Raw genomic sequence first — 12,500 nt, 5'->3', positions numbered from 1 at the left:
ATATACACATACACACATACGACGGGCTTCTTCAGTTTCCGTCTAACAAATCCACTCCCAAGGCTTTGGTCGGTTCGAGGCTATAGCCACTCTTGCGCCTATACAATATATATTTTTGAAAACTGACGTATCTTCGTGAACAACTTAAATCGAAGCGTCTTAAGCTGAAGTATCCCTGTATATATATATGCGCGCGGTGTGTGTGTGTGTGTGTGTATGTGAGTATTCATATGTATCTGTGTGTGTATATGTACGTATACACATATGTATATATATATGTCTTTGTATGTATATACATACATATATATATACATATATATACATATATATATTATATTATATATATATATATATATATATATTATATATATATATATGTGTGTGTGTGTGTGTTTGTCCCCACAACATCGCTTGACAATCGATGGTGGTGTGTTACGTCCCCGTAACTTAGCGGTTAGGCAAAAGAGACCAATAGAATAAGTACTAAGCTTCCAAACAATAAGTCCTGGTGTCGATTTGCTCGACTAAAGGCGGTGCTTCAGCATGGCCGCAGTCAAATGACTGAATCAAGTAAAAGAGATAAAAGAGAAATAAAAAAGAGAAAAGAAAGTAAAAATCAAGCCGTTTTACTCGACTTTACGGTGATATGCCAATGATATTGGAATCATGAAACACTTAAAGACATTAAAAGCACCTTAAATCATGTTACATTACATAAGATTAAAAGCGTATACAATCATATTAAAATACAGTAAATGCTAAAATACGCTCTATAAAGAGAGAAGCGTAGTTCACTAAAGCACGAAATAGCTGCGTTGTCTTTCGGGGCTTATATTGCACTGGTAGTTCCAATATTTACCGTTAGGCGTCGTCGTGATTTACCGCGATTGTTTTGAATTCAGATTTGTCTACGTTTGTTTATCGTTTAGATTCTCTCATTTACACAGATTTGTAGCTTAATTCTTACCTCCTTGCCTCCTAAGAAAAGTCCAGGTGAAAGTGCTAAGCGTCACGCTGCAACGCGATAAGTTGGCGATGATAAAACAGCGATCGCACGATCTGTTGGAGATGCGTCGGACAACTGTATGGACGACTGAGCATTAGGGAAAAGATACTAAAAGATGCTGAAGCTCTAGGGATGAAGCTTACTGTCATCAACGATAAAAGAGGCAAAATCTTTGAAGAAATGGGAAGTTTTTTTTATCTAATTGTATTGATAGGCAGAATCGTCAGAATGCTACTCTTAGTCAAGAAATTGTTCAGGAGAAAGCGTTGTCTTTGTTCGAGGACCCGAATAAAAAAAATATCCAGATGAGTAAGATGTAGAGTTCAAGGTGAGCCAAGGATGGTTTATGACATTTAAAAACCGGACAACTTATCACTTCCTTAAAAAGCAAGGCAAAAGCGCATCAGGCGACGAACACGCGGCAGCGGAACTTCCTGCGACATTGAAGAAGATCGTCGAAGAAAACGGGTTTCTTCCCGAGCAAATATTTAACGTAGATAACAGAATAAATAAATATATGAGACCAAACTTTTTGAAATTGCGATCTGGCAACTTTAACACTGAAAAGAAATTAAAAGGTTTTTTGTTTCTTCTTTACTGCTCAAAATGTTCAATTCACTATCCTATACGAAGTCAATTCACAGTTCCATTTATTGATAGGAGTTATGAATTTCAGTCCTACTTTATTTTTGATACAACTCTTCCGTGCCACTTCTTTGTGATTCCTCTTCCGTGTCACTTCTTTGTGTTACCTCTTCCGTATCACTTCTCTGTGATTCCTCTTCCGTGTCACTTCTTTGTGTTACCTCTTCCGTGTCACTTCTTTGTGATTCCTCTTCCGTGTCACTTCTTTCTATTTCCTCAGTCGAAGCCTGCTCCCAAACACCAACTTGAAAATCTAACCTGAAACAAATAGATATATACATGTATGAATGAAAGCTCACGTGTGTATGCATCTATGTAAGTATATATGTATGTATGTATGCATGCATGTATATATGTATGTATGTATGTATGTATGTATGTATGCCAAAACAACTCTTTTATGGTGATTTAGCTAAAGGAAAAGGACCTCCGCATAAACCAAAAAAGAGGTAGAAGGACTTGCTGAAGGCTTTCTTAAGAAATGCTTGCATCTCTCCTGACACATGGGAGGGCATAGCTATTGATCGTAGCAGGTGGGAAATGATTGTGCACGAGGGGACAGCTACTTTTGAGAAATCTCGAGTTGCGCATGAGAAAGTAAGGAGGGATGTCAGGAAGGGCATCGCTGTTACACTTCCAGAAGGGAACGGTCTTCCTATGATTCTGACATGCAATGTCTGTGCAAGATCCTGCCTCAGTAAAGCTGGACTCAAGAGTCATCTTCGTAGTCATAAAATGAGACAGATGATTGACAACCTGGCCACCGGTGGTGGTGTAACACATCATACTAATCATATCTATCGGGCATGTGGAAGAGAGTGTAATTCGGCAGGAAGACTTAAACGACATGCAAAGGTATATGAAACCCAGTTACAACTACAGCCGGTCATTGCCGGTAAAGGTTTTAGCTGCCATTTCTGTACAAGACATTGTAGATCTTTAGCTGGGCTAAAAAGTCACATTCGATCACAGCACCAATAACAGTTAAGCTTCGTGCAATGGCCATACTCGATAACGAGGAAAAGCCATCATCATGTATGAATGTATGTATGTATGTATGTATGTATGTATGTATGTATGTATGTAGGTAGGTAGGTAGGTAGGTATGTGTACTTTTTATCTTTTACTTCTTTCGGTCATTTGTGGCTATGCTGGAGCACCATCTTGGAGGGTTTTTAATCGAACAAACCCACCTTGGACATTCTTTTTAGCCTTGTAATGATTCTATCGGTCACTCAGGCAGAACCGCTATGTTACGGGAATGCAAACACACAAACACTAGTGTTGTCAAGTGACACACATACACGCAGTCCTATTGTTTGTATTTGTGTACCATTTCACCGTTTCTGTCGTTGTTTTCGTATACATTCGCTGCTTTCCTCCAAGGAATCTAGAGCTCTTAGCTTAGTTTTTCCTTGGGGCTGGCCACATTGGATAATCTCGAGTATAACCTGCCGAAATTGCAAAGATAATCTGGAACTCGACTGAGGATAGAAAACTCCGAATGAAGCGTCCTTATTTACTTTCTATCGTCTATCTGGATGTTTTGTTGTCCCTTTTTAGTATCACCTACCTATCTGGATGTTTTGCGTTCTCATCCCATTTTTGTATTATATATGTATATATATATATGTATGTATATATGTATGTATATATATATGGAGGAAGCAGGTTAAGGAAGGGATCGACACTTTTGAGAGAGACACTTCTTAAGCGAGCTGCGCGAAAGCGCACGGGTCGTATAGTGAATGGGGAAAGCTTGATCTGTAATATTTGCAGTTGTGTATGGTTGTCAAGAGCAGGGCTCATTAGCCACCAACAGAGCCGCAAATGCAAAATATAAGTAACTCCTAGAGCGTAGAATGTTCCTGAAAGTCGGCAATGGTCTCTCTCGGTCACAAGTGGAGAGCCATCATATACATACACACACACACACACACACACACACACAGACACAAACACACACACACACAAACACACACACACAAACACACACATACACACACATATATATATATATCGGTGCAGGAGTGGCTGTGTGGTCAGTAGCTAGCTTACCAACCACATGGCTCCGGGCTCAGTCCCACTGCGTGGCACCTTGGGCAAGTGATTTCTACTATAGCCTCGGGCCGACCAAAGCTTTGTGAGTGGACTTGGTAGACGGAAACTGATTGAAGCTCGTCGTATATATGTATGTATATATATATATATATATGCGTGTGTGTGTGTGTGTGTGCATGTGTGTGTGTGTGTGTTTGTCCCCCCAACATCCTTAGAATTCCCAAATAGCCGGTAGTATTCTTATGGATGTTGTAGCAGGGAAATCTAAATTTTGCTTACGGAGACAGCAACTGATTATCGACTGAGGAGACACATCTAGATCTTCTTATACAGGCAAATCGTTAAATAACGTAATTCAAACTTAACTTTAAATCCTATATATACGAGGATCTGTACGTATCGAAACGTTTGTAGCGATTAAAAAGCTGCCTAACTGTACTTACTCTTCCATTTGACTCTTTTACAATTTACTTTATTTGTATTAGTTTGACACTCAAGAAAGTGAGAAAGTCTTTTACGTTTCGAGCCTATGCTCTTCAGCAGAAAGGAATATGAGGAAATAAACAGAAAGAGAATAACAAAAAAATAAATAATTGTGGATTTAGCGATCAATCATGGCAACTGGTTGGGAAAAATAATTTGACAGGAGAGCTAGGAAGAAGAGGAGATAAAAAAGTACTGGCGATCCCAAAACGGATGTGCGCGTGCGTGTGTGTGTGTGTGAGAATGTGTAAGTGAGTGTGTGGATAGGCGCTGGTAACTTTGGTGTATGAATGTGTACGTGTGTGTGTGTGTGTGCGTCTGTAATATCTGGGTGCGGTGTGAAGACGTGGAGATGAGGATGTAGTGTGGGGCGATGGTTTGGGTATATGGGAGTGGGATGTTGGGGGTGGAGTGTGGATGGAGGGGGTATCAATGAAGAGAGAAGTTGGGTGGGAGTGAAGAGAGGAAGTAGGTGTCAGATGAAGAGAGGAGAGGAGTCAGATGAAGATGGGAGGAGAGTTGAGCCCATGCAGAGCAAAAGAGCGAAGAGAGAAGATTATTTGATGACGAAGGCGGGAGTGCGGATGGCCCCAATGCAAAGAAAATCTGAACACAAGCGGGTGTTGTAATGATTGACCGGTAGAGGGGAAATGGTGCGAGACCGGGGTGTCCTTGCCTAGTGTAATGCCTCGGAGGTGCTCTGCGAATAAGTCAGCCAAGCGACGTCCAGTTTGAACGATTTACAGAGAAGGGTAGAAAGAGCAGGAGATGCAGTAAATGACGTTGCTAGAAGTGCAGGTAAAGGAGTCGGTGATATGATGGGGATGATGATGGGTGTCTGTGAGGATTGTGGTGTTGGAGAGGTAGGGGCAAGTGCGACAGCGTGGGCGGGAGCAGGGGAACGAACCAAGTTTGGAGGTTGGGTTAGGGAAGAAACTGTGGACCAGGAAGTCACGTAGGTTGTGGGCTCATTTGAAGGAGAGATGGGGTAGGTTGGGGGAAGATGTGCGAAGTGGAGGGGTTGGACTGGAGTCGCCGGAAGGTTTGGACAATGGTGTGTTGTAAGGGCAAAGTGGAGGGGGGAAGTGAGGAGAAACGTTGTGTCCTTGAGCAATACCTTTTATTTCTCGTTGCTCCAGTCCACTTAGCTGGCAAATATGAGTAGTAACTATATTTCAAAGGGCCGGCGTCTTAACATTTTGTGTCACGCTGAATCTCCCTGAGAAGTACGTTAAGAGTACGGGTGTATGAGGAATGCTCAGCCACTTGCACTTCAATTTCACGAGCAAGCTGTTCCGTTGATCCTATCAGCTGGGACCCTCGTCGTCGTAACCGACGGAGTGCTCCTCCTATACACACATACACCTGTATGTATTTATGTATGTATGTATGTATGTATGTATGGATGGATGGATTGATGGATGGATGCGTATGTGTGTGTGTGTGTGTGTATGTGTGCGTGCGTGTGTATGTGTGTGTGTCTTTTGTGCAGATTTATGTATGTTTCCACTGGATACTTATATTTAGTATTCTCTTCCATATAGTACGTTGTCTGCATTCACATTCTGTTACAAACTATTTCTATCACTTGCGAAGAGGTTTGATCGATGTGCTAGAAATATAGCTAAATTTCCCTCGGTTCACGATGTAGTCTGAATAAAGATTGGGTGGTTACAGCTGGAACATCTCAATATATCTAATTCAATAGGACGCATCTTCGGTACAGAGTAACAGAATCAATTTTATCCACATAATTACTTCCCAATTACATGGTTCCAGGTTCAGTCCCACTGCGTGGCACCATGATCTGGTATCTTCTACTCTAGCCTCGGACCGACCAAAGTCATGTGAGGGAATTTAGTAGACGGAAACTGAAAGAAGCGGTCGCATGTGTGTGTGTGTGTGTGTGTGTGTGTGTATGTGCGCACGCGTGCGTGAGTCACCCACTGCCGCTTGACAACTGGTGTTGGTGTATTTACATCCCCTTAATTCAGCGGTCCGGCAAGTGACCCCGATAAAAAGAGTACCCGGTATAAAAATAGAAGTACCCAGTGTAAAAATATAAGTACTGGGTCCATTCATTCGAATAAAAGCTTTGGCCGCAGTCTAACGACTGAAACAAGTGAAAGATAAGAAAATAATTGTGAAAGGCGCAGGAGTGGCTGTGTGGTAAGTAGCTTGCTTACGAACCACATGGTTTCGTGTTCAGTCCCACCGCGTGGCACCTTGGGCAAGTGTCTTCTACTATAGCCTCGGGCCGACCAAAGCCTTGTGAGTGGTTTTGGTAGACGGAAACTGAAAGAAGCCCGTCGTATATATGTATATATATGTATGCGTGTGTGTGTTTGTGTGTCTGTTTTTGTCCCCTAGCATTGCTTGACAACCGATGCTGGTGTGTTTATGTCCCCGTTACTTAGCGGTTCGGCAAAAGTGACCGATAGAATAAGTACTGGGCTACAAAAGATTAAGTCCCGGGATCGAGTTGCTCGATTAAAAAGGCGGTGCTCAGCATGGCCGCAGTCAAATGACTGAAACAAGTAAAAGAGTAAAAGAGAGTAAAGAGAATATAGAATGATATTTGTTAGACTGCTACAATACTTACAACCTAGCTGCGAGTTTTCTTTTATTAGCTTCAAGCGAAAATCGATCAAAAACTTCACACACCATTTTCATCACGCCTTCTGTAAATAAATTATGTAAAACACAACAATGTATCTGGATATCACAGTAAATAATGGTCAGATATCGAGAAAAAACAAATACCTGTGGATAGGCGAACGTTTAATGAATGCCGAAAATAGCATTTAGTTTTCCCCTGTCGCCGTCTGAATTTCTTAGAGAATAGATTTTAGGAGAAATCCCTCCGTCAGATATACGTGACTTAAGATGTAGAAGGATTTTGAGCAGGGTATAAAATCCATAGTATATATACGTAGTTTTTGAAGTTTCTTAGAGACCGAATTAATTGTTCAATAAAGTAAGTTCACATCGGAAGTTGAACTTCGGTTTAAGTTTTCTGGTTAAACGATTTTCAGGATTCCTAGGTTTACCTGATGTACCTGTATCACCTTTATCTCATCAGATCTTTGGAGTACCTTCCTAAATATGTCAACTTATTATTTTAAACGTTGATAAATATATATTTAACAATAAATACTGGAGAAGCTTCTTTTTATACTAGTTAATAGCTGATATATATATATATATATATATATATATATATATATATATATATATATATACACACACAAAATGGGACAAGAACGCAAACATCCAGACAGTTAGTTGATACAAAAAAATGGACGACAAAATATCCAGATAGACGATAGAAAGAAAGCAAAGACAGGTCATTCGGAGTTTTCTTTCCTCAGTCTAGTTCCAGATTATCTTTGCAATTTCGTATGGTTATACACAAGATTGCTCCAGTCTGGCCAGCTCCAAGGAAAAACTAAGCTAAGAGCATTAGATTCCTTGGAAGATAGAAGCAAATGTTACGAAAACAATGACAGGAAAAAAAACGGAGAATGTTACACAAATACAAATTACAGGACAAAACAACAGGTATCTTTCGACTGAGGACGAATTAAATTAAGCTGGTGTGTGTGGAAATAAAGCCTTACGGCAGGGATATAAGATTTCAAAGGCACAGGGAGGAATATAGATAATGCATGGACGACGGCCTAACCATACATACATACATACATACATACATACATACATACATACATACATATATACATCCATACATACATGTATGTATGTATGCACCAAACCAGTTTGAATCAGATTACTTGGTACTCTAAATTTCAAGCACGCGGATGGTCTTCGGCCATTGGAGTCTGAATGAGAATTAGATTGAAGAGAGCCAATGTTTATTACCCCGCGATTGGTGGAGAAAGGTCACGCGGTGTTGATGTTGGAAAATTCAGCGACACCAGTTAGATGGAAAATACTGACGAACAAATAAAAATTAATTGCCCAGAGATTTGTGAAACAACAACAACAACAACACCAGCACCAGCAACAACAACAACAACAATATATTTATACACACACGTGCGCATGCAGACACAAACACACAAACACGCACACACATAAACATATACTAAGGGATGTTTCTTAACACGTTCTTATATGCATATATATATACACCCGCATACATTTGCTTTTCGTCTTGGCAGTGAAACTCTTGACACTCTAGTTAAGTAAGTACAAATACTATATGATAGGATCTGCAGATGAAAGGATAATGAAAATCTCCGACAGCCCGTTTTTTTGACGACGATCTTAAGCTGTACTCGAATAATATTCATGACACCAAGAGACAGCCAGAACTGGTCATAACATTCTCACGAGCCGTAGAAAATATTGTTCGCGTAAAGTGTTCCTATTTTGCTGTCGAAGATTGTCAACTAAGCGAGAATTATGGAGGTCTATGGCCCGTCTAACCTCTGCAATGACTAGTAATGAATGATAAAAATACCTTGGAAATTACGAGAATATTGCTCATACAAACTTTAATAGGCTCCGGAAGGAGATGACTGAATTCAATAAAAATATATTCCACAACACTTTCGTAGTGTCAGAACGTGTACTAAGATTTGGGATACTAGATTGAGCACGTTAAGAAGTGCACAGTTTGGACATCAGGTTTAGGAACATACTAACGCTAACCGGTAACTTCCATATGAATACTGATGAGACACGTGCAAGATCTATGTTAGATGCAGGGATTGAAGTAGGGTGGGGAAAAGAATCAGTTGAGACGGCCTTTGAATACCGTTTCATGTTACTTTGACAATCATTTACTGAACAGAAAAGGGAAAAGTGAGTACATCGCATGTATATCCAATAGCCAAGGTCATAACAATATGAGATTAGATGAAGGACCCGTGATAGTGTGAGTGTGCAACTGTTACATTTGAAACGAAGGTGTCTGGACTGATCTATTTAAACAGAGAACAATCTAAACAGAGACTGATTTATTAAAATAGAGAAGAACTATTCGACATAACAACAGAAAGTTATGCATTGGTATAGATGCTGCAAACTGGAAAATACCAACATTGACTTCTCCTGGACCTGCGACAGACACATCATACTTCATATAGAATATTACACATTCGCCACCCAAGGACGCGAAATAGTTACTTAATACTTGATCAACAAAAGAAAAAAGGATGCCTCTAGACATCCATATTGCTACAGAAAATGTCGATTATGCCATACCGGTATGGCTGATATCTCTCGTTGAGTCAAATTAGGATTACCACAACTTCCATGATCCCCGTTTAATATTTCTTTTCTTCTTTTGCATTCCACGTACTTTACTTGTCCAAAAAGTATCTTTGTGCAATTTTGAGGTTGGAACAGCCAACAAAGGGCCCAGCTCCTGGAAATATTTTATGCAAAGTTATTCGTAGCATTGTTCGAGTGTTTTAATATCCTGATTATTCTATGATCCACATAGCGAGTCTCTGTCTGCTAATCTGCACTGAATCAGCAACCGTCGAAAAATATCAGCAAGATAACACCTTCCGAAGAAGCATGACATTGTCGCTAATAATGTCTGCAATGCTATATGCAGGAAGGATTGTTGCGGCGGCCGTATCAAAGGCACACCAGAATGTAGCCACATTCGTAAAAATTAAATACACAAGTGTAACATTTTACTTATTCCCCCCCAAAAAAACACAAAAAAAAAACAGGCCCGGTGTTGTTGAATGGGACAGAAGCTGACGTACGCTCATTGTTGTAGATATCAGCTGCCTGGTGGATGCGAATGTTTTGTCATTATGCTGAAAAAATTAGAAACATATAGTACTTGTGTCCAGGTTATAGATTTTAATTTGTACCTGTTGTCATAAATGCAATCACATTCGTAACAACAGAACTACATAAAAACCCTAAACGCTAGTTTTATTTTCCAGAAAGAACGGGGTAACTACTACACAATGTCGATTAGTGGAACCACGAAAATTTGTCGAACAATCCAATAATGCTCCAGCTGAGGTTCCTGGGCTGAACACACGCACACATTCACGTATACATATGGAATACACAGAATTGATTGTTTCATTGATTGAGTGGTCAATTCGTTAATGTGCTGAATAAATAAACCAATCGATCATCTGAGGAAAATGAATAAATTGAAGAACTTTAATTCTTAAACTTACCAAAACTTATCGTGCCATTTTTCATTCGTTTATGAGGTGCGCAAAATTTTATTATCTGAACTTTAGGAAACCTCATCCAGTTGCAGATAATAGTTCGGGTGCAGTTTTTTTGCGGATCATCTACCTTAGTTGTAATTCTTGGTACGTCGCATCTTATATCTATTCAACCGAATTTGAAGAAAGATTAGGAGACTTCAAGAGGGAGAGAGAGAGTGGAAAAGAGAAAGACAGAGGGAGGGAGACAGAGAGAACATTAATGTAATCGTTTAAACATTTCTTACATATTAGATCGAGTATATCTGATGAAGTAGAGGCAAAGGTTTAATAATGTGGGTAGCTTCAAATAGCAAAGAAAACCATCCCACAGCGCTAATCAACATACATAATATTCATTTCCACATATTTTATAATCTTGGTTTGTCTGTAGGAAGCGACAGCACCCAAGGCATTCACAGTCGCAGCAAGACAGGAAATATGGACGGGGTTGATACATACATGCATACATACATACATACATACATACATACATACATACATACATACATACATGCATGCATACATACATACATACATACATACATACACAAGCTCACGTATACACACACATACACTCACACATGTATATGTACAATGTTTTATTGAAGCTGAAAGTAAGAGTTTGTCTCTCGACCCATGTTTCACATCACTGCGATCTTCATATCGTCAGCAACATATGTTGCGCACTCATTTCTCATTCGTTCGAGATTAAGCAACATGCATATATATACATATATATATATATATATATAATATATATATATATATAGGCGTAGGAGTGGCTGCGTGGTAAGTAGCTTGCTTATGAACCACATGGTTCCGGGTTCAGTCCCACTGCGTGGCACCTTGGGCGAGTGCCTGCTACTATAGCTTCGGGCCGACTAAAGACTAGTGAGTGGATTTGGCAGACGGAAAGTGAAACAAGTAAAAGAGTGAAAGAGTAAAGTGTATATATATATATATTCTTAATGTAAATCAAATCTACACCTTGTAGATTTGAATTTCTTTAAGAAAGATGTAACCTTCGTTATTATTACAACGAAAAGAGTGAAGAGATTCTGTTTACGGCTTCAATTTTTAACATTGGATTTTACCCACATGCTTTGTATTATGTATCACCGAAATGTCAAAATCGAAACATATGTCGGTATTTGGCGTCTTCTGTTGAGTTTATTTTTTAAAATTCAGTTGTATTTATATCTTAACAACAAACTATAATGCAAATAAATTATGTATACATCCTCAACCTCCATTTTCTTACATTATTAATTTTACCTATTTTAATAATTCGTAATGCATCGTGGAAATTTGCTTCTAATGTGATGGAGTAAAATTTTGGATTCATTAATTTCTAATGAGGATAAGCTATTCTTGAATTGACTATATATATATATATATATATATTTATATAACGGGAAGCTTTATGAAAATAAACAAAAGACGAAGGCAGGTGGAATATAAACAAACAATTGTATTAGTATGGGGCTCAGGAATATAAATAAAACAAGTCTTTTACGTTTCGAGCCTACGCTCTTCAACAGAACGATACACACAAAAGAAACACAGAAAGAAACAAGGAGAGAAAAAAATATGCGTGCGAATCAACATGGATATATATATATATATATATATATATATCTTCACATGTATGTACGTACGTGCGTATGCATGTATATATGTATGTATGTATGTATGTATGTATGTATGTATGTATGTATGTATGTATGTATGTATATATGTATGTATGTATGTATGTATATATGGATCTCTCTATCTATTTATCTATCTATCTATCGATCTATCGATCTGTCTTTCACATCACGGCCCTATTATTCTCTCCACTATCTCTTTGTGAATTGAATAAGAAGGTGGAGAATCTCATATTTATGTTGAGAGTATGTTAGTAATTGTTTATTATCCGATCGCCCTTTGATGTTTTTTTCCTGGGTGTGTACACATTCCTGAGTTAGTTTCGAGTTGGGAGCCTTTATTTTTAAATTAAAGACAATAGTAATCTTATCCACTGGACTATTTGTAAATACAATCATAAGAAAGTTCACACACCCAGCAATAAAATACCCGATGATGACTGG

The 12,500-nt window shown here is 38.9% G+C and overlaps 1 protein-coding gene across 1 annotated transcript in view; it reads right to left on the bottom strand.

The window, feature by feature from the left end:
• Positions 1–1,689: 1,689 nt before the first annotated feature.
• The window catches only part of LOC115218571, a 33,555-nt gene continuing 22,744 nt past the window's right edge, over positions 1,690–12,500 (bottom strand). The window contains exons 6-7 of the mRNA XM_029788461.2: positions 6,798–6,876; positions 1,690–1,909 (exon numbers count right to left, since the gene is read on the bottom strand). Coding sequence (XP_029644321.2) covers positions 1,690–1,909; positions 6,798–6,876 — 299 coding nt within the window. The remainder of the gene's footprint in view (positions 1,910–6,797; positions 6,877–12,500) is intronic.

This window comes from Octopus sinensis, linkage group LG13 (assembly GCF_006345805.1).
Source record: "Octopus sinensis linkage group LG13, ASM634580v1, whole genome shotgun sequence".
In the NCBI taxonomy this organism is placed as follows: Eukaryota; Metazoa; Mollusca; class Cephalopoda; order Octopoda; family Octopodidae; genus Octopus; species Octopus sinensis.
This window is presented reverse-complemented; position numbering and strand designations above follow the sequence as displayed.